The 22,448-nt window shown below is 48.6% G+C and overlaps 2 protein-coding genes across 8 annotated transcripts in view; both read left to right on the top strand.

Annotated features, from left to right (window-relative positions):
* The window catches only part of SMIM7 (small integral membrane protein 7), a 30,148-nt gene extending 11,172 nt beyond the window's left edge, over positions 1-18,976 (top strand). The window contains exons 5-6 of one of the 6 annotated variants that reach the window (XR_002003695.4): positions 2,419-2,559; positions 18,003-18,976. Coding sequence is in view for 1 of the 6 variants with exons in the window: in XM_019015950.4 (XP_018871495.1) it covers positions 2,419-2,434 (16 nt within the window). In the remaining 5 variants the exon portion in view is untranslated. Of the gene's footprint in view, positions 1-2,418; positions 3,533-14,537; positions 15,928-18,002 lie in introns of those variants that run through there. The other 5 variants (XR_002003694.4, XR_008674208.2, XR_010131910.1 and 2 more) reach the window with 5 other exon arrangements.
* Positions 18,977-21,403: 2,427 nt separating this feature from the next.
* MED26 (mediator complex subunit 26) overlaps positions 21,404-22,448 on the top strand; it is a 52,998-nt gene continuing 51,953 nt past the window's right edge. The window contains exon 1 of one of the 2 annotated variants that reach the window (XM_004060228.5): positions 21,404-21,856. In XM_004060228.5, coding sequence (XP_004060276.4) covers positions 21,785-21,856 — 72 coding nt within the window. In that variant the 5' untranslated portion in view covers positions 21,404-21,784. Of the gene's footprint in view, positions 21,857-22,025; positions 22,421-22,448 lie in introns of those variants that run through there. The other variant, XM_063701083.1, reaches the window with a different exon arrangement.

The raw sequence follows: 22,448 nt of genomic DNA, 5'->3' as shown, positions 1-22,448 counted from the left end.
CAAGTTTTTGTACAGATTTATGTTTTTAGTTATCAGCTATATAGGAGTGAAATTGCTGGGTTATATGATCACACTACGTTTATAATTTTCTTTTTTTTGGAGACAGAGTCTTGCTCTGTTGCCAAGGCTGGAGTGCAGTGGCACGTTCTCAGCTCACTGCAACCTCCATCTCCCGGGTTCAAGCGATTCTCTTGCCTCAGCCTCCTGAGTAACTGGGGTTACAGGCGTGCACCACCACGCCTAATTCTTCGTATTTTTAGTAGAGATGGGGTTTCACCATGTTGTCCAAGCTGGTCTTGAATTCCTGACCTCATGATCCACCCACATCAGCCTCCCAAAGTGCTGGGATTATAGGCGTGAACCACCGCGCCTGGCTGAAACAGGGTTTTACCACGTTGGCCAGGCTGGTCTCGAACTCCAGACCTCAAGTGATCCACCCACCTCAGCCTCCCAAAGTGCTGAGATTAAAGCCGGCCTGTGTTTATCCTTTTGAGAAAACACCAGAGTGTTTTCCAAAGTAGCTACAACATTTTACATTCCTACCTACAGCCTACGAGGGTTACACTTTCTCCATATCCTTGCCAACTCTGTTACTGTTAATCTTTTGACTATAGTCATCCTAGTAGGTATGAAAGTTTTTTGTTTGTTTGTTTTTGAAACAGAGTCTCACTCTGTTGCGCAGGCTGGAGCTGGAGTACAGTGGCACAATCTCAGCTCACTGCAACTTTTGCCTCCTGGGCTCAAGTGATCCTCTGGCCTCAGCGTCCTAAGTAGTGGGACTATGGGTGTGCACTACCACACCTGGCTAATTTTTGTACTTCTTGTCTCTACAAGAAGTACTGGGTTTCGCTATGTTGCCCAGGCTGGTCCAGAACTCCTGGGCTCAAGTGATCCACCCACCTCAGCCTCCTTAAGTGCTGGGATTACAGGCATGAGCCACTGTGCACAGCCAGTTCGAAGGTTTTGATTCACATTTCCCTGATGGTTAATGATATTGAACATATTTTCATGTACCTATTGGCCATTTGTCCACCTCCTTTGAGGAAATGTCTTCTTAAGATTCTCTGCCCTTTTTAAAAATTGGGTTATTGCTGATCCATAAGGGTTCTTTGTGTATTCTCGTTAGCAGTCCATTATCACGTGCGTATTTTGCAAGCATTTTCTCCCGTTTTGTATGTTGTCTTTTCACTTTCTTGATGGTGTCATTTTAAGCACAAAAGTTTTTTATTGTGAATGGCCAGGCACGGTGGCTCATGCCTGTAAACCCAGCACTTTGGGAGGCTGAGGCGGTTGGATCACTTGAGGTCAGGAGTTTGAGACCAGCCTGACCAACAAGGTGAAACACTGTCTCTACTAGAAGTACAAAAATCAGCCAGGCATGGTGGCGGGTGCCTGTAATCCCAGCTACTCGGGAGGCTGAGGCAGGAGAATCACTTGAACCCAGGAGTCAGAGGTTGTAGTGAGCCGAGATCGCCCCACGGCACTCCACCCTGAGCAACAGAGTGAGAGTCCATCTCAAAAAAAAAAAAAAGTTTTTAACTGTGGTGAAGTTGAGTTTATGTTTTTTTCTTTTTGTCACTTGTGCTTTGGGTATTATAGTAAGAAATCATTGTGTAACCCAAGGTTACAAAGATGTACACGTAAGTTTTCTTCCAAGAGTTTTGTAGTTTGGATTCTGGAGGATAGTTAGGTCTGTGACCTATTTTGAGTGAATTTTTTTATATGAGATAAAGCAAGGGTCCAACTTTATTCTTTTGCATGTGGAAATCCAGCTGTTTCTGCACTCTTATTTTTTTCAGATAACCTTTTTATTTTGGAATGAGTTTAGATTTGTGGAAATGTTGCAAAGATAATACTGAAAGTTCCTGTATATATCTTTTGTTTAACAGCTGTACCGCTTTCCCTTATAGGGTGGTGGTGTTGGCTGTGCGGAGTGGCTCACGCTGTAATCCCAGCACTTTGGGAGGCTGAGGCGGGTGGATCACTTGAGGTCAGGAGTTCGAAACCAGCCCAGCCAACATGGTGAAACCCCATTTCTACTAAAAATACAAAAATTAATCTGGCTTGGTGGCAGGCGCCTGTAATTGCAGCTACTCAGCAGGTTGAGGCAGGAGAATCGCTTGAATCTCGGATGCAGAGGTTGCAGCGAGCCGAGATCGCACCACTGTACTCCAGCCTGGGCGGCAGAGCCAGACTCTGTCTAAAAAAAAAAAAAAAGAGTATATTCTTCTTTTAACTGTGTAGTTCAATATTGTTAATTATATTCACAGGTGGATCACAGGTTACTTTAAAAAAATCAGACAATCATGTAAAATCATCTAAGTAATAGGTAATAGTCATGTAAAATAATCTCTGACAATATTTTTAGAACAGTCACCTCCTATCCTCACAGACATTTCTGCCCTCTGACTTCTCCAGGCTGTTCGGCTCTTGAATCCTAGCGATGAAACCAGGAACTCACTTTCCCGGGATGCTGAGTCTCCATTCCTCCATTCCTGATGACTTCAAGAATGTTTTTGACAGAAAACTGACAACCTTCCCAGAAAGTCCAAGCTTGTGGTGGGTGGAAAAGTGTTCGTCGAGGTGTGCATGGTTTCCCAGCCACGTCCCTATTTTCAAAGATAGTTTCACTTTGGTCTCTGAATTGAAATGCTGTCTACTGAAAGGGTTTCAGGAGCGTTTATGTAAGGGGCTGTGATGAAATTGCATTCCCCATAGATAAAAGAAAAATCATTTCTATCCAGAGATCTGAGCAGAAGGATTGGCTTGTTAGTTTAACACAGCCGTGTTTTTGGACATTCAGTGTTACTTGCTGAGTCTGACAGCCTCTGGGCCCAGCCAGGGGCCCTGTTAACAAACTCCTTTCACATCCCAAGAGGGTCTGCTTGGCCATTCAGTGCAGCTGCGATTAACCCTAAAGGCTTTAAGGAACGGGCCACCTGTAACAGAGACACCAGCCTTCCTGTATAGACACTAAATTGTTAGCAAGAGTGTTGAGCTAGTTCCTGGTGAAGTGTTTCCACAGAAGACATGTGGAGCAGTTGTGGGGATATTAAGGGAAACTTTCCTCTGCCTTGACCCCTTTGTTAAATAAAATGACTTTGGGAGCCATTCATTGTACAGTTGCAGGAATGAGAGTGATTTTATGATGTGGTGACATTGGGACCATGTTCTAAAACCTTGGGTTTCTGAGTCTGCTTTTTGAGTAGGTGATTTTGAGGTTGAAAAACCAGGGGCCTCCATCTAGGAAATATAGCATTTTCCAGAAGCTTCTTTGAAAGGGAATCCTGGTTTCGTTGCCAAAATGAAACGCCCGGGGTTGGCGCTGAATCCCACAACTGTGTGATTTGCTTGTTGAGTTTTTTGTTGTCTGGTTTTTTTGTTTGTTTGTTTATACCAATAAGAATGAGCCTGAATGTTGGTGGTTTTTGAAATCCTGACTTGGAGGTAAACCTGGAGGAAGGAAAAAAAGTAAATATGCAGGCTTTTAGGACTGAGTAGCCTTGAAAATAAACCTCATTTCTAAAAAGGACCTTTTGTTTATACTTTTTTTTTTTTAACCAAGAAGTCAATTTCCAACCTGAGTCCTTTTGAATTTACCCTGCTGGAAAAACCTAGGATTCAATTTTGGAGGCCATGAGAAAGAAAAGAGTCAGTGGTAGAGCTTCCTTTTTGGATTTAGCTCAATAAATGATGGTCAAGAATTGGGCAAGTGGGGCTGGGCGCAGTGGCTCATACCTGTAATCCCAGCACTTTGGGAGGCCGAGGTAGGCGGATCACTTGAGGTCAGGAGTTCGAAACTAACCTGGCCAACATGGTGAAATCGCATCTCTACTAAAAATAGAAAAATTAGCCAGATATGGTGGCACGCACCTATAATCCCAGCTACTCGGGAGGCTGAGGCATGAGAATTGCTTAAACCTGGGAGGCGGAGGTTGCAGTGAGCTGAGATTGAGCCACTGCACTTCAGCCTGGGTGACACAATGAGATTCTGTCTCCAAAAAAAAAAAAAAGAATTGAGCAAGTGGAATTTTGACTGGAGCTGCTCCTGAAAGTATTGAAAGAGTCATTGCTAATGGTGGGCTCTTACTAGACCAGGGTCAAGTCCACTTTTGCTGCCTCTCAGGTTGTGGAATTCTCCTTGATCACTTCTGCAATTCATTTCCTTGCCAAATCTCAGCCAAGCATCACCCCAAGGTCTGTAAGTAGCAGAGATCGGAGCTGCTGGGTCTGGTTTTGCTGAGGCCGGTGTCCTTGTCAGAACAGGCACGTCAAGATCTTGGCTGGGTCCCTCACAAGCCAGATGAATGGTGTGAAGAAACCTTCCTGCCTTATTCAGACTGGAGCGGAGGTCTCAATGAGGCGAGGCATTTGTCCATTATGGGGATGAATCGTGCTCTCAGAAGAGAATCCTGTTATTGAGGTTTTGTTTCAATAGTCCTCTTTTTCTCCAGAGAACTGTTGTCTCATTGTTAATAATAGCAGCGTGGCTTTTTCAGATGCTGGTTGGTGGCTGCTGTACATTTTAAAAATGGAATCTCATGGTTGTGTCTCTTAAGGAAGCTTTTCAAGAACTTCACTGGCACCAGAGGTTATCAGAGTTTGAAGTTTGGGTGCCTAGTGTCTCACAGTGTTTAAGCACTAATGTTCTGGGTCAGTTAGGTGTGAGTACAAATCCCATCTCAGCTCATTCTGAGTGGGACCTTGGCTAATTGCTTTCTCCTCTCCAAGCCTCAGTTTCCACATCTCTAAAGTGGGCCTGCAAGCAGTGTGTGCCTAAGGTTGTTGTAAGTTTCAATGAACTCGAATGCGGCTGAGTGCCTGAGAGCACCTGTTGCTGTGGGTATCATCACCATGTGTGTTTTCTGTCTTCTCATCCACTTTTCTTTGTGCAGTCTGCACACACACCATTAAAGGCTGATGACAGCATTTTTACAAATTGCAAACAGAGGCCAGCGCGGTGGCTCCCAGCACTTTGGGAGGCCGAGGCAGGTGGATCACGAGGTCAGGAGTTCAAGAACAGCCTGGCCAAGATGGTGAAACCCCGTCTCTACTAAAAATGCAAAAATTAGCTGGGTGTGGTGGCATGCCCCCTGTAATCCCAGCTACTCAGGAGGCTGAGGCAGAGAATTGCTTAAAAACCCAGGAGGTGGAGGTTGCAGTGAGCTGAGATCGCACCAGTGCACTCCAGCCTGGGTGACAGAGCAAGATCCTCTGTCTCAAAAAAAAAAAAAAAAGTTACAAACAGACTGGGTGCAGTGAGAGGCTCACACCCTGTAATCCCAGCATTTTGGGAGGCCAAGGTGGGCAGGTCACCTGTGGTCAGGAGTTCGAGACCAACCTGGCCAACATGACAAAACCCCGTCTCTACTAAAAAATACAAAAATTAGCCAGGTGTGGTGGCGTGCGCCTGTAATCCCAGCTGCTGAGGAGGCTGAGGCAGGATAATCACTTGAACCAGGGAGGTGGAGGTTGCAGTGAGCCGAGATAGCGCCATTGCAGTCCAGCCTAGGCGACAAGAGCAAAACATCTCAAAAAAAAAAAAAAAAAAAAAAACGCAGTTTCCAGCCTGGTAAACCTTTTCCTGTCTTCACCATCCCCATGCAGCATTTTACATATTCCTGTATGTATGTTTTGAGAGTGGATAAGGAAGGATGAGTTCTGCTGTGTTCATTTCAGCATCATTTTCTTTACACTTGCTGTGTTGCTAGGAGGTGTTACAGTTCTCATTTTTACTTACGGTGCAGTGTCAGTAAATCGGTCCTTAGCCACCTTGTTGCTGGACTTGGATTATATTTTGTCCACTGTGATCAGGGCTGCCCCTGGCACCAGTGTTGTGATCTTCATTGGCTTCTATTGTGGCATTAGCTTCCTTGGGCAGATAACTATGGAGGGGTCCATAATATCCTTAAATACCATTGGTGTAGCTTTAAGTGGCTTTTGTTTGTTTTACTTTGCTTGAAAAAATTTTTTAGGCCTGGTACGGTGGCTCATGCCTGTAATCCCAGCACTTTAGGAGGCTGAGGTGGGTGGATCACTTGAGGCCAGGAGTTCAATACCAGCCTGGCCAATATGGTGAAACCCTATCTCTACTAAACATACATATATTAGCTGGGCATAGTGGCACGTGCCTGTAGTCCCAGCTACTCAGGAGACTGAGGTAGAGGAATCACTTGAATTCGGGAGGCGGAGGTTACAGTGAGCCGAGTGGTGCACTTCAGCCTGAGTGACACAGTGAGACCCCTGTCTCAAAAAAGAAAAATTTTTTTTAAACTACTAATGCATATTCATTGAAGAAACTTATCAAATGCATACTTGCTAGAAGAGGAAAAATAAATCACCCATAGTCACATTCTCCAGAGACCATCACCCTAGGTACATATCCTTCCAACCTTTCTTCTGTGCATAATCATCTAGGTGTGGTGCTTACATTTTCTTTTGGCAGTGTTATCTTAGTATCTTCCAGCATGGTTTTCTCACCTGATACTGTAACCATATTTCCATATCCTCAAATGTGTTGTTTTCTAAAATAACTTTTTTTTTCTTTTTTTAAAGACAGAGTCTTGGCCAGGTGCGGTGGTTCACGCCTGTAATCCCAGCACTTTGGGAGGCCGAGGCGGGCGGATCACGAGGTCAGGAGTTCGATGAAACCCCGTCTCTACTAAAAATACAAAAATTAGCCAGGTGTGGTGGCACACGCCTGTAATCCCAGCTACTCAGGAGGCTGACGCAGGAGAATCTCTTGAACTTGGAGGTGGAGGTCGCAGTGAGCCATGATCGCGCCACTGCACTGCAGCCTGGGTGACAGAGTGAGACTCCGTCTCAAAAAAAAAAAAAAAAAAGATAGGGTCTCACTCTGTTGCCAAGGCTGGAGTGTGGTGGCGTGATGAGAGCTCACTGTAGCCACGATCCTCCCACCTCAGTCTCCCAAGTACCTAGGACCACAGGCATGTACCACAGGCTAATTATTTTTTTCTTTTTATTTTTTGGTAGAGACAGGGTCTCCCTGTGTTGCTCAAACTGCTCTCAAACTCCTGGGCTCAACGAACCTCCCACCTTGGCCTCCAGTATTTCTGGGATTACAGGCATGAACCACAATATCATTCTTTTTTGTGTGTTTGAGACAGTCTCACTCTCGCCCAGGCTGGAGTGCGGTGGTGTGATCTTGGTTCACTGCAACCTCCACCTCCCAGGTTCAAGCAATTCTCATGCCTCAGCCTCCTGAATAGCTGGGATTACAGGTGCCTGCCCAGCTAATTTTTGTATTTTTACTGGAGACAGGGTTTCACCATGTTGGCCAGGCTGGTCTGAAACTTCTGCCCTCAAGTGACCCAACCCGCCTTGGCTTCCCAAAGTGCTGGGATTACAGGCATGAGCCACCGTGCTCAATCACAATATGATTCTTAATAACTGCAAATACGCCATTGTAAAGACATACCATGATTAATTTAACCAGTCCCCAGTTGATGGGCACTTGGTTTGTGTTCAGATTTTGTGTATTAGAAAACAAGGCTACAGGCTGGGAGTCACTGCCGAAGTGATAAGCTGTGGGTGGTGAATGCAGAGAAGGCCACAATGTACAGCACCTACCCTGGGAGTGTTCACTTGGGGTTCACGTTGAAACCCATTTTGCTTCCTCCACCATTGCACATTGAAGGAGAACGTATTTTTGCACGGGCTTCTCATTGCCCTTCATGTACATCTGCTCTAGGGCAGGAGTCAGCAAACTACAGCCCAGAGGCCACGTCTGGCCCACGGCTTGTTTTTGTAGATAAAGTTTTATTGGAGCCGGGTGCGGTGGCTCACAACTGTAATCCCCACACTTTGGGAAGCTGAGCCAGGCGATCCCTTGAGGTCAGGAGTTCAAGATTAGCCTGACCGCTGTGGCAAAATCCTTTCTCTACTAAAAATACAAAAATTAGCCGGGTGTGGTGCTGCACACTTATAGTCCAAGCTACTCAGGAGGCTGAGGCAGGAGAATTGCTTGAACCCAGGAGGTGGAGGTTGCAGTGAGCCGAGATTTTTCCACTGCACTCCAGCCTGGACGACAGAGCTAGACTGTCTCCAAAAGAAAACGTTGTATTGGGACCGGGCACAGTGGCTCACACCTGTGATCCCAGCACTTTGGGAGGCCAAGGTGGGCGGATCACCAGAGGTTGGGAGTTCGAGACCAGCCTGGCCAACATGGAGAAATCCTGTCTCTACTAAAAATGCAAAATTAGCCGAGTGTGGTGGTACAGGCCTGTAATCCCAGTTACTAGGGAGGCTGAGGCAGGAGAATCACTTGAACCTGGGAAGCAGAGGTTGTGGCGAGCCGAGATCGCACCATTGCACTCCAGCCTGGGCCACAAGAGTGAAACTCCATCTCAAAAAAAAAAAAAAAAAAAAAGTTGTGTTAGAATCTGGCCACACCCCTTTGTGTGTGTATTACTTAGAATTGCTTTAGCAACCTCCATACTATAACTGCAAAGTGGAGTAGTGGCACAGAGACCATATGGCCTGCAGAATGGAAAATGTCACCTGTTTGACCCCTTACCAGAAAAATTTGCCGACCTATCAACTAGGGTGTGATGGAGAATCCCAAGGTGTCCCTTCCCTCCCAAAGCCACTCAGGGAATCATCTGTACCCTTGTGGCCTGCATTTTAACAAACATATACACAAACACATTTTTTAAATTTGCTAGAAATCTTCCCTCCCATTTTCAAGTGTGGTGGTTAATCAATTGACCAAAACCCAGTTTTCTGTCTTTCTTTCTTTCTTTTTTTTTTTTTGAGACTCTGTCACCCAGGCTGGAGTGCAGTGGCGCGATCTCAGCTCACTGCAGCCTCCGCCTCCCGGGTTCAAGTGATTTTCTTGCCTCAGCCTCCCAAGTAGCTGGGATTACAGGCACCCACCACCACGCCTGGATAATGTTGGTATTTTTAGTAGAGATGGGGTTTCTCCATGTTGGCCAGGCTGGTCTCGAACTCCTGACCTCAGGTGATCCGCCCACCTCAGCCTCCTGAAGTTCTGGGATTACAGGCGTGAGCTGCTGCAACTGGCCTCTTTCTCTTGATAGTTAGACGAAAGACCCCTCTCAGGCTCCCTGAGACTCCTCAGAACAGCAGAACAGCAGCAGTGCGATGTTGGATATAATGAGATCCGCTCTCTTCTGAAGTGGTTAGATTTGAAAAGCCAGTGAAGCTGTCATTAGCAAGGCATTTTCTTTTCATTTCAACCATTTCATTATCTCCTTTACCAAATTTGAGTTTATGAAATATTTGACAGGCCTCCTGATGTTTTCCTATGTTGATGAAAGACAGATGCTGTTTGTGTAAAAGGAAAAGGCATGCTATAAAAAGAAAAAGAAGGATAAAAAGGGCCGGGCAGGGAGGCTCACGCCTGTAATCCCAGAAGTTCGAGACCAGCCTGGCCAACATGGTGAAACCCCATCTCTACTAAAAATACAAAAATTAGCCAGGCGTGGTGGCACATACCTGTAATCCCAGTTACTTGGAAGGCTGAGACAGGAGAATCGCTTGAACCTGGGAGGCAGAGGTTGCAGTGAGCAGAGATCGTGCTGCTGCTAAAAAACACAGAAATTAGCTGGGCATGGTGACAGGTGCCTGTAATCCCAGATACTCAGGAGGCTGAGGCAGGAGAATCGCTTGAACCTGGAAAGTGGAGGTTGCATTGAGCCGAGATTGAGCCATTGCACTCCAGCCTGGGCAACAAGAGCGAAACTCCATCTCAAAAAAAAAAAAAACAAAAAAAAAAACAAAACGAAAGATTGCCTGAGACTGGGTAATTTATAAACAAAAGAGGTTTAATTGACTCACAGTTATGCACGGCTGGGGAGACCCCAGGAAACTTACAGTCGTGGCGGATGGGGAAACAAACATGTCCTTCTACCCATGGCGGCAGGAAGGAGAAGAATGAGAGCTGAGTGAAGTGGATGCCCCTTATAAAAACATCAGATCTCGTGAGAACTTACTATCACTAGAATAGCATGGGGGAACCACCCCATGATTCAGTTACCTGCCCCCAGGTCTCTGCCACCACACATGGGGATTATGGGAACTACAACTCAAGATGAGATTTGGGTGGGGACACAGGCAAATTATATCAGCTGTTGTGCTCATTAGTTTGTATATCGTCCGTGGCTCCTTTAGTACTATAAGGGCAGGATTGAGTCCTTGCAGCAGAAACCATTCAGCCTGCAAAGCTGAACCTGTTTACTTTCTGACCCTTTATGGAAAAGTTTACTGATCTCTGGACTAGACAGTTTTTTAAAAATGACATCTTATGGCCGGGCGCAGTGGCTCACGCCTGTAATCCCAGCACTTTGGGAGGCAGAGGCGGGCAGATCACGAGGTCAGGAGATCGAGACCATCCTGGCTAACACAGTGAAACCCCGTCTCTACTAAAAATACAAAAAATTAGCTGGGCGAGGTGGTAGGTGCCTATAATCCCAGCTACTCGGGAGGCTGAGGCACGAGAATGGCGTGAACCTGGGGGGCGGAGCTTGCAGTGAGCCGAGATCACGCCACTGCACTCCAGCCTGGGCGACAGAGGAAGACTGTCTCAAAAAAAAAAAAAAAAAAATGACTTCTTACTAGTGGATCCTGTTTCCTGTTCATTGGTGTCTAGTTTACATTATTATCTTGGCAGTTGGTGGTAAACCTAGGCAAAAGAGTGTGGACTGTGCCAAGGGAACTGTGGAAATTTTAGGGGAAATAAAGCTTTACATCTAATTAGAGTACATTGTGTGCATGAGAAAGAAGGTGGAAAAGATGGTTGCAGCAGAAAGCAAGTTGGAGGTGTAGCTCAGACCTGGGTTCTGTGTCTTGGCCCTTCTGCACCTCCACGTCCTCATCTGTGATAATGGGTACAGTGAAGGAGACAGCCTCGATATGGGCCTATAACGTGCCTGATGCTGGGCAGGCACTCAGTAGTTGTCACTGTTTTTATTAATATTGTTGCTTTTATTAAAAGACTTTCTCAGCTGGGTTTTGCAAGCCTTCAGTGAGATGGTGGTATATTAGTCAGCTAGAGCTGTGTATTAGGCCATCTTGCATTGCTATAAAGAAATGGGTAATTTATAAGAAAAGAGGTTAATGGCCAGGCACGGTGGCTCATGCCTGTAATCCCAACACTTAGGGAGGTTGAGGTGGGTGGATCACCTGAGGTCAGGAGTTCAAGGCCAGCCTGGCCAGTGTGGTGAAACCCTGTCTCTACTAAACAAAATTACAAAAATTAGCCGGGCATGGTGGCGGGCACCTGTAAATCCAGCTACTCAGGAGTCTGAGGCAGGAAAATCACCTGAACCCGGGAGGCAGGGGTTGCAGTGAGCCGAGATCGTGCCATTGCACTCCAGCCTGTGCAGCAAGAGTGAAGCTCTGTCTCAAAAAAAAAAAAAAAAAAAAAAAGAAAAAGAAAAGAGGTTTAATTGCCTCACGGTTCTTTTAAGACAGAATCTCTGTCATCCAGGCTGGAGTGCAGTGGCAGGATCCCAGCTTACTGCAACCTCCGCCTCCCGGCTTTAAGTGATTCTTCCTGCCTCAGCCTCCTGAGTAGCTGAGATTACAGGTGCGTACCACCACGCCTGGCTAATTTTTGTATTTTTTTTTTAGTGGAGGCGGGGTTTCACCACGTTGGCCAAGTTGGTCTTGAACTGCTAACCTCAAGTGATCCACCCACCTCTGCCTCCCAAAGTGCTGGGATTACAGGCGTGAGCCGCCACAACCAGCCTCCCTTTTGTCAGCTTATCGCCCCACCCTTATGATCTCATTTAACCTTAATTACCTCCCAAAGGCCCTGTCTCCAAATACAGTCCCTGTTGGAGGTCAGAGCTTCAGCATATGAATTTAGTCATGGGTAGGTGACACAATTCAGTCCATAACAGATGGTCAAAGTCTGACCCATAGTGTTCAACAGCTGCCGTTAGTTACTCTCCTTGGCTAGTAGTATGCCTTGAGGCATTAAAGAACAAACACACAAAGCTAGTGTGGTGTAGGAGGCACCCTGAGAAGTTCTATGATGGGCTTTGTCTCCTGGTGCTGCACAGGAAGGCATTTGTGTGTAAGTGAATGGTGGCCTCAACCACGGGAGGGTCTCAGATTTCAACATCCCCCTAAATCCCTTGGGGGTGTTTTTGTGGAATTCAGATTCTGCGTAACAGGCTGGGGAGGTGCAGGCTGAGGGCCTACATTTCATTTCTTTTCTTTTTCTTTTTCTTTTTTTTTTGAGACACAGTCTCACTTTGTCACCCAGGTGAGGCGATCATGGCTCACTGTAGCCTCGACCTCCCCCAGGCTCAAGCGATCCTTCCACCTCAGCCTCCTGGGACTACAGGCACATACCACCACAGCCGGCTAATGTATTTTTTTGTAGAGACGAGGTTTCACTATGTTGCCCAGGCTGGTCTTGAACTCCGGGGCTCAAGTGATCCTCCTGCCTTGGCCTCCCAAAGTGCTGGGGTTATAGGTGTGAGCCACCACACCTGATCAAGGACCTATGTTCCTAAGGAGCTCCCTGGTAATGCTGATACTGCTGGTCCACGGACCACACTTTTGAGTAGTGAGGGCCTGTGTTCAGCAGCACAGTAGCCAGGAGCCACGTGTGGCTGTTTCAGTCTCCGTCTTAGTTAAATAAAACTAGAAAATCCAGTGCCTCAGTGACTGTAATTGCATTGCATGGAGGAAAGTTCTAATTGGGCAGTGCCACATCTTAAAGGACCGAATGATCCACTTTTTCTTTACTTTTAAATTTTCTTTCTTTATATTTTTAGAGACGGGGTCTTGCTCTGTAGCTGAAGCTGGAGTGCAGTGGCACTATCTTAGCTCACTGCAGCCTAAACCTCCTGAGCTCAAGCTGTCCTCCCACGTCAGCCTCCTGAGTAGCTGGGACTACAGGCACATGCTACCACACCCAGCTATTTTTTTATTTTTTTTTTAGAGATGGGGTCTCACTATGTTGCCCAGGCTGGTCTTGAACTCCCAGGCTCAAGCAGTCCTCCCACCTCAGCCTCCCAAAGTGCCGGGATTATAGGCATGGGCCATTGTGCCTGGCTAGCTTTTTCTTTAAAGCCGTATTAGTTTCCTCTTGCCACTGTAAAAAAATAACCACAAACTTCATGGTGTCAAACAAAACAAATTTAGTCTGGCTAACATGGTGAGACCTTGTCTCTACTAAAAATACAAAAACTTAGCTGGGTGTGGTGGCGCATGCCTGTAATTCCAGCTACATGGGAAGCTGAGGCAGGAGAATCGCTTGAACCCGGGAGGCAGAGGTTGCAGTGAGCCGAGGTCATACCACTGCACTCCAGCCTGGGTGACAGAGTGAGACTCTCAAAAAAAAAAAAAAAAAATCCACAAATTTATTCTTTACAATTCTGGAAGTCAAAAGTACAGAATGGGTCTCTGTAGGCTAGCATCAATGTGTCCACATAGCTGGTTCCTTCTGGAGGCTCTCAGGGAGAAATTTTCCTCGCCTTCTCCAGCTTTTAGAGGCTGCCCACGTCCTTGGTTCATGGCCTCTTCCTCTATCTTCCAGGCAACCAATAGCCTGTCGAGTCTTTCTCATGACACCCTGTCTCCTAATTCTGACTCCTCTACCTCTTTCTTCCCCATTTAAGGACGCTTGTGACTCCATTGGGGCCACCAGGAGAATCCAGCAGTCAGTTGATGAGTCATGTTAATTTCACCTGTACCCTTAATTATCCCTTGCCATGACATATTTACAGGTTCTGGGGATTGGGATGGGGACGTTTAGGGGAGTAGGGGCAAGTACTCTGCTAACACAGGGTCAAATTGTGTGTGTGTATATATATATATATATATATATATTTTTTTTTTTTTTTTTTGAGACAGGGTCTTGCTCTGTTGCCCGGGCTGGATTGCAGTGGTACAATCTGGGCCCATTGCAACCTCTGCCTCCCAGGTTTAAGCGACTCTCCTGCCTCAGCTTCCCAAGTAGCTGGGATTACAGGCGCCTGCCACCAGGCCCAGCTAAATTTTTTGTCATTCTCTTAGAGATGGGATTTCACCATGTTGGCCAGGCTGGTCTCAAACTCCTGACCTCAAGTGATCCGCCCGCCTCGGCCTCCCAAAGTGCTGAGATTACTGGCGTGAGCCACTGTGCCTGGCTACTCTCTTGATGTTGCCTTCTGTGTTGGGGTACAAGTCTGCACCTTTGTTTCTGGGAAGCTCCATTGGCTAGGATGAGTTTGTTGTTTTTTTCCTTCAGGTCCACCCTCCTAGTTGGTTTTGGACATCAGCACCTTGGTCCTCTCCTATCTGCTCTTTGGGGAAATGGCTTATACTTGATTTGGTTCAGAGTCTGGGAACCCTGAGCTCTGGGCTGGACTTTTTTTTTTTTTTTTTTTTTTGAGACGGTGTCTCACTCTGTCACCCAGGCTAGAGTGCTGTACTGTCTTGTCAGCTCACTGCAACCTCCGCCTCCCAGGTTTGAGTGATTCTCCTGCCTCAGCCTCCTGAGTAGCTGGGATTACAGGCATGTACCACCATGCCTAATTTTTTTTTTTTTTTTTTTTTAGGAGGAATGGGGTTTTGCCATCTTGGCCAGGCTGGTCTCAAACTCCTGGCCTCAAGTCATCCACCTGCCTCAGCCTCCCAAAGTGCTAGGATTACAGGCATGAGCCACTGTGCCCGGCCACGGGCTGGACTCTTTAGCCAGCCCCAAATCCAGCCACATGACTTTGGCTGGGTCACTCCTTTGAGGCACGAAGACCACATCACTTGGTTGCATGCTTGGGTGCCCAGTGGGACAGGTGTGAGAAGACGCACTCAAGAATGGTGAGAAAGAAGGCTGGCTAGGAACCCAGGTGGGCAGGTTGTCTGCACTTCATGGCTATTATGAGCAGTGCTGCTATGGACATTTACATGTACGCACGTCTTTCTGTGAGTATATGTTTTCAGTTTTCTTGCCTTTTTTTTTTTTTTTTTAAGACAGAGTCTCACTCTGTTGCCCAGGCTGGAGTGCAGTGGCACGATCTTGGCTTGCTGCAACCTCCACCTCCTGGGTTCAAGTGGTTCTCCTACATCAGCCTCCCAAATAGCTGAGACTACAGGCATCCACCACCACACCTCCCTAATTTTTTGTATTTTTAGTACAGACAGGGTTTTGCCATGTTGGCTATGCTGGTCTCAAACTCCTGAGCTCAAGTGATCCGCCTACCTCAGCCTTTCAAAGTGCTGGGATTACAGGTGTGAGCCACTGCACGCAGCCATGTTTTCAGTTTTCTTGGGGGAGATTCCTAGGAGTAGAATTGCTGGGCTGTGTGGTAACTTCCAGGCCTCCTTAAAGCTTCAGCCTGGACTGGGTAGAGCATGGTTTCCACTGCATTCTCTTAGCCACAGTGAGTTGCAGGTTCACCCCAGCGTCAGTGGCGGGCGGGAAGTGGGGATGACACGAGGACCTGAGTGTCCAAGGGGGCTTCATGGAGTCCTCATGTGAAGTCCCCGGCATGGACCCTGACACATCGTAGGTCCTCAACAAATGTCACTCCCTGTTGTCACTCTGTTTAGTACTAAGAATAATGATATAAAACTGGGACAGTAAGGAAAACACAAACTGTTGGGACCTATATCTGAACCTATTAGTCTGCCTAATAGAAAAGCCACCATCAGGATTTTGGAGATTACAAGCTCACTTTAGATTAGCCATACTGGAGTCAGCCCTGGAGGCTCCCAGAGATCAGAACAATCCCAGCGCTTGACAGGATGGCTGGGAAACAATACATATGAATGCCGGAAAATGCAGAACTAATCTAGGAAAAAGTGTAAGAAGAAAATAAACATCATCTGTCATTCTATCTATCAGAGATAACTGCTGTCAATATTTTGGTTTACTTCCAATATTTTTTCTATTCACTCTGTGCATAAGTATGTATATTTTAATAAAAGTATAATTAAGATCACAATGTATATAGTTTATATGCTGCATTTTATTATTTATTGGGAGCGTTTCTCCATCAATAGTGGGTTTATTTTTGTTGTAAGAGACGGGATCTTGCTCTGTCACCCAGGCCAGAGTGTAGTGGCACAGTTGTAGCTCACTGCAACCTCAAACTCCTGGGTTCAACCCGTCTCAGCCTCCCAGTAGTTAGGACTGCAGGCGTGAGCCACTGTACCCAGCTCAATACAGGTTTTCTTAGTGACAACATCACACACACACACGCACACACTTAATTTACTTTGGAAGTTTAATTTACAGCAGTGTACAACTTGGTGAATTTCTTCCTTTTTTTTTTTTTCTTTTTTTTTTTGAGACAGATTCTCACTCTGTTGTCTAGGCTGGAGTGTAATGGCACCATCTCAGCTCACTGCAACCTCCGTCTCCTGGGTTCAAGTGATTCTTCTGCCTCAGCCTCCCGAGCAGCTGGGATTACAGGCGCGCACCACCTGCCTAGCTAATTTTTGTATTTTTAGTAGAGACAGGGTTTCATCATGTTGGCCAGGCTGGTCTCGAACTCCTGACCTCAGGTGATCCATCCGCTTCTGCCTCCCAGAGTGCTGGGATTACAGGCGTGAGCCACCGCGCCCTGCCAGCTTGGTGAATTTCTACATGTACATACACCAGTGAGGTCACCGCTCACATTGAGGCTTAGATTATTGTAGCACCCACAAGGCTCCCTGTGGCGCCTTCTAATTCATAACCTTCCCATTGTGGGGAACTAATCACAGTTTATTTACGTACTCCTCTATTGCTAGGCACTTACATTGCTTCCAATCTTTCACTCTTACAAATAGTGCTTCAGTGAACTTCCTTGTACATACACATTTGTCGACATCTGATTGCCTCCTTCAGATAAACTTCTAGAAGTTGTGAATTTCAGTACGCTCATATCCACAGGGTCAGAGGGTATGAGCTTATTGAAATGCTCCCAGTTGGCCGGGCGTGGTGGCTCACGCCTGTAATCCCAGTACTTTGGGAGGCTGAGGCAGGTGGATCACCTGAAGTCAGGAGTTCCAGACCAGCCTGACCAACATGACGAAACCGCATCTCTACTAAAAATACAAAAATTAGCTGGGCATGGTGGCATGCACCTGTAATTCCAGCTACTCAGGAGGCTGAGGCACGAGAATCACTTGAACCCAAGAGGTAGAGGTGAGCCCAGATGGCACCATTTCACTCCAGCCTGGGCAACAAAGCGAGACTCTGCCTCAAAAAAAAAAAAAAAAAAAAAATGCTCACAGTTAATGACTTTTTTCATTCATTGGTGTCCCAGCCGTGTTGTGTTTGTACAGTGCAATTAAAGTATTGTATTCATGAATTCCCGCCCCCCAGCCAGGTTCCGGGGCTTGCCTTCAGAACTGGAACCTTTGTGTATCCCCATCCCTACTTGAAGATGTGATTAAAAAATTGAGGTCTTCTACCTATCTTTGACATGTCAAGGTTAGTCAAAACCAATTTAAATTGGTTTCACTTTTAGAGTAAACAAGACTTAGTGCAAAGCCAAGCAGAACTATGAAACTCATCTCTAGGTACTTCTGAGATAACTGATAGGGTTGAATGAGTTCATATATGAGAAAGGGTTTTAAAAATTTCTGCCAGCGGCCGGGTGTGGTGGCTGTCGCCTGTAATCCCCGCACTTTGGGAGGCCAAGGCAGGCGGATCATGAAGTCAGGAGTTTGAGACCATCCTGGCCAACATGGTGAAACCCTGTCTCTACTAAAAATACAAAAATTAGCTGGGTGTGGTGGCGCCCGCCTGTAGTCCCAGCTACTCGGGAGGCTGAGGCAGGAGAATCGCTTGAACCTGAAAGGCGGAGATTGCAGTGAGCCAAGATCACGCCACTGCACTCCAGACTGGCAACAGAGTGAGACTCTCTCGAAAAAAAAAAAAAAAAAAATTCCGCCAGCCTGTTAAAGCAAACATAGGGGTCAAAGGAGGGTGGTTGTTTTTGTCACACTGGCTTTTTCTGTTAATCCCTGGAGCCCTCACATCCCTTATTAGGGTACGTTTAGTAACCCTGTGCTTTAAATGGCCTGTCTCTCAGGGGCTTGCTTCTGACATGTCTGATGAGCGCATTCCTGCTGTTGCTCCTGGCTATTACAAGGTGTTGCTGTGGAAGACTGTTCCTGTACAGCTGTGTGAACCTGCCTCATCACGGCTTCCTCTGCAGTGCTCTTGAATATCCCGCTTCCTGCTTAGGCCACAGCAGTGAGTCCAGGGAGAAGCATCCTTCTACTCCCTCACTGTCCAGGTTGGCTGAAGATGCTCTGCACTTGACCTCCTGACACTAACTTCCTTGCCTTTTCCCATGGCAAGAGCAAGTCATGGACTCTGAACTACTTCCTCTCCCTTTCTTCTATTTATTTTATTTTATTTTATATTTGTGATGGAGTCTCGCTCTGTCACCCAGGCTGGAGTGTGGTGGTGTGATCTTGGCTCACTGCAACCTCCGCCTCCCAGGTTCATGCAATTCTCCTGCCTCTGCCTCCCAAGTAGCTAGGAATACAGGTGCCCACCACCATGCCCGGCTAATTTTTGTATTGTTAGTAGAGGTGGGGTTTCACCATGTTGGCCAGGCTGGTCTCTTAACTCCTTACCTCAAATGATCCACCCACCTCGGCCTCCCAAAGTGCTGGGATTATAGATGTGAGCCACTGCACCCAGCCCTTCCTCTCCCTTTCTCTTTGGGGTTCCCCTCACAAACAGGTGAGGCAGCTTTTTCAAGGGCATTCCAAGCACAAAAGACCTTGTTGTACCTAAATACTATAAGGGACCTGTCACTGAGGACGAACCATCACAGCAAGAGGAATTATCTCGTGCCGCATCTTCGCATAACTGACAGGATCCCTGGCAAGGATGTCTCAATGCAGAAAGTTGGCTAAGTGAACTGCAGTATCTACCCTGGACCTAAAAGAACTTGCTAATGTTTTCAAGACTATAATTCAGTGGCTGTCTGATTTAATCTTTGCATTTACAAAAGCACCCTTTTACGTATATTAAATGTGGAATAAAACTAAATATCCGTGTGTGTTTTGTGTATCCTGGTGTATATAGTATTATATTTTATGAAGTATTTCATTCATTCCAGAAATAGCTCTCCAGACCCATGGTGTACCAGATCTGTAGAAACTCAAATGCATTCATATGTCTGGGGGTGTGTGTGACGCTACCGTGTATTTGATGAAACTTTCATTGACTTACTCCACAAATATTTTTCTATCTACTGGGGATACCAAAAAGAGCCAGTGCCCTTGAGGAACCAAGTCATGTCAGTGCTTCTTAGTTTTTAAAAAATGGGTAAGTTGAGTACTTTCCAGATGTTCACTTATTTTTCAAGACAGTCTTGCTCTGTCACCCAGGTTGGAGTACAGTGGCGTGATCTCAGCTCACTGCAGCCTCTGCCTTCTGGGTTCAAGCAATTCTCGTGCCTCAGCCGTCTGAGTAGCTGGGATTACAGGTCTGTGCCACCATGCCCGGCTAATTTGTGTTTTTTCAGTAGAGAAGGGGTTTCACCATTTTGGCCATGCAGGTCTCGAACTCCTGACCGCAAGTGATCTGCCCACCTCGGCTTCCCAAAGTGCTGGGATTACAGGCATGAGCTACCAGGCATCAGCCACCGTGGCTGGCCCCACATTTTGTTTGAGACAGAGTCTGTTGCCCAGGCTGGAGTGCAGTGGTGCAATCTTGGCTCACTGCAACCTCCGCCTCCCGGGTTCAAGCAATTCTTCTGCCTCAGGCCCCTCTAGTAGCCAGGATTACAGGTGCGCGCCACCACGCCCGGCTAATTTTTGTATTTTTAGTAGAGATGGGGTTTCACCCTGTTGGCCAGGCTAGTCTCGAACTCCTGAGCTCAAGCGATCGCCCGCCTCCGCCTGCTGAAGTGCTGGGATTACAGGCTTGAGCCACCACGTCCGGCCCAAATGTTTCTTAAAATAACCTGACCTATGCAAAATAAATTGCCTCCTATGTAATACTTTATTTGAAAAAAAAAAGATACTGTACATCCGAGTTAGAAATTAAGAGAGAAGCAAGACCAGAATATGCCTGAGGAAGGCTTTGCTTATTTTGCTTATCAGAAATGAGAGAATTATCTCCGAATGGGCTAGTTTCCAACTTGGACCATGTACACCATGTACACAATGCACCGCATTCTGGGAGGGGCGAGGTTGGGAGCAGTAAATGACAAGTGTTTTGCCCGTGTTTCTTTTCTCCTCCAAGTGTGATGTAAAACTTTTCACATGTGCAGAAGCACACAACCATAGCCACGTGCAGAAGCAGCCGTTTTTGCAAATGAAAATATTTCCCAGAAGCACAACAAATACAAGACTAACAGGTGTCGGGCAGCTCCAAGGCACACATGTGGTTCTCATCAGCTGTCTTCCTCCTGTTTTAAATCTAGGTCTTCCTGTAACAGTGGGAAAAAAAAGATTTCTCCCGAGGCCGCCGAGCTTGCCTTTCCACCCCGTCTCACAAGAGCATTTCCAACAGAGCTCCCAGAGAGAGGGGAGCAATTACCAAGGCAATAAACAGGGTGGAGGGAGGAGGGGCGCCCTTAAACTTGACATCTGCGGTTCTGGGCTTAACCCCGAAATCTAGGTGACCTTGGGCCTCCGTTTCCTCCTCTGTGACGTGTTTGGTTAAGAGAATGAGCATCTCAGTTTTACAGAATCTCAAGGCAGAGGCGGGTAGAAGGGTCTTTCAATCACGGGGTTCTCTGCCGGTGGGGGGGCGGGGGGACTGTGCCCCCACAAGGGACGGCGGCAATGACTGCAGATTGGGGGAGGGGGCGCTTCGGAGGCCAGAGATGCCGCTCAACTTCCGACAGATCGGGGGACCCGCCCCGAAGACAGAGCGATCCCGCCCAAATGCCAGTGGTGCCGAGGTGGAGAAGCCGCCGCGTAGACGCAGATTTGCAACCTCCGGCTTTCCGGCGTTCCCAGCTACGGCGGGCGGCTTCTGCCAGAGGCGCTTTGCCGCCTCACGTTTTCGCGATCGGGGTCGCGCGTGGCGGTGCAGACCCCCGCCCTGCCACCACATCCATTCCCACACCCTCTGAGGGGCGGGGGGGCCGCGGCGACACCCCCGGACTCCGATGACCCTTCTGCGCGCAGAATCACAACGTGGACGTCTGGTTCCCTCGCCCTCACAAAAAACTCGGCAGCTGCTCAGCCTGCGACTCCCGTACCCCAGTCACGCGCCGGGAAGGCTCTCCCAGAGGAAGGATTTTCCCGCCGCCCTCCCCGCCCCGAGGTAGCCGGCGCGAGCGTCCGGGTTCAAGGACTCTTTGCGCGCGCGCTTCCGTCAGAAAGCCCCGCCCCGTGACCTGGACGGGGGCCGTTGCCCCGCCCAACCTCCTCCCAACGGCTGCCTAGGCCGGGCGGCGGGGCGGGGCGTCAGGGCGGACGAGTGCGCCTGCGCGCGCGTGCGCGGAGGCGCGGGGCGTGCACACGGGCAGCCCCGCCCAGGCCTGGCGTCTCCGCCCGCCCCATCTCCCAACCTCCTCAGCGTGGCGCCGTCGCTGCGTGCGGCGCGGACTACCCAGAGTACTCCGCGCGGGGGCAGCTCACTGGAGTTTGGTTCTCGAGGCGGCGGCAGCGAGCGGCGGCGGCTCCGGCGGCTCCTCCTCCTCTTTCGGTGGCGGCGGCGGCCCGGGACCGAGACCCGGCCCCGGCTCCCCTCTCCGCCACCCCGCGCGCCCCCAACCCCCCGGCGCCGCGGGGAACATGCGGCTCCGGCTCCCGGAGGCCGGCGAGTGAGTGACCCCCGTCCCCCGCCTCAGCCCGCCCGCCCGCTGGCCCGGCCGCAACCCCCCGCCTCGCCCAGGCAATGACAGCGGCTCCGGCGTCTCCGCAGCAGATCAGGGACCGGCTGCTGCAGGCCATCGACCCCCAGAGCAACGTAAGTACCCGCCGCGCGAGCTGGGACGGAGGCCGCATGGGCCCGGGACCCTCCCCCTCTCCTGTACCCCTCGCCCACCGGGCTTCGGGGGACCCGTCTGGCGCCCACCTCCCCTCGAGGGCCGCTGCCATCCCTGCCTCTCACTTCTCGGGCCCGGGCCGGGGGCGGGCCGGGGGCAGGTCGGGCAGCCCGGCAGCGCTCGGTACGTGAGGCCGAGGCTTCCGTGCGGCCTGGGCGGAGGAAGCAGACGGGGGGCTGAGGCTAGAGTTTTTCCTCCCTTTCTGCTCCAGCTCTACGACCCTCACTGCTCTGGACGAAGCTTCCCTGCCTCGCCCTCCCTCCGGGACCCGAGACCCCCGGGAAGCCCTCCCGGAGCGGGAAGGGGAGGGAGAAGGGCTGTGAAGCAACTGGTGTCCGGGGTATGACTCGGGGAACTTATGTCTCCCATGTCTTGGTCTTCTGGGTGATCAGGGAAGTCGTTCTTCCCCCTCCTCTCGGCTGGCAGCACCTTCCTGGCTTCGGAGAGAACCCCCAGTCTGTTTTGCCCGTGGCCGGGTACCCAGGGTACGTGGAGAGTCTGTCTCCCTTCTGT

This window comes from Gorilla gorilla, chromosome 20 (assembly GCF_029281585.2).
Source record: "Gorilla gorilla gorilla isolate KB3781 chromosome 20, NHGRI_mGorGor1-v2.1_pri, whole genome shotgun sequence".
Classification (NCBI taxonomy): Eukaryota; Metazoa; Chordata; class Mammalia; order Primates; family Hominidae; genus Gorilla; species Gorilla gorilla.
Note: the sequence above shows the minus strand (reverse complement) of the source record. Positions and strands in the feature narration are given on the sequence as shown.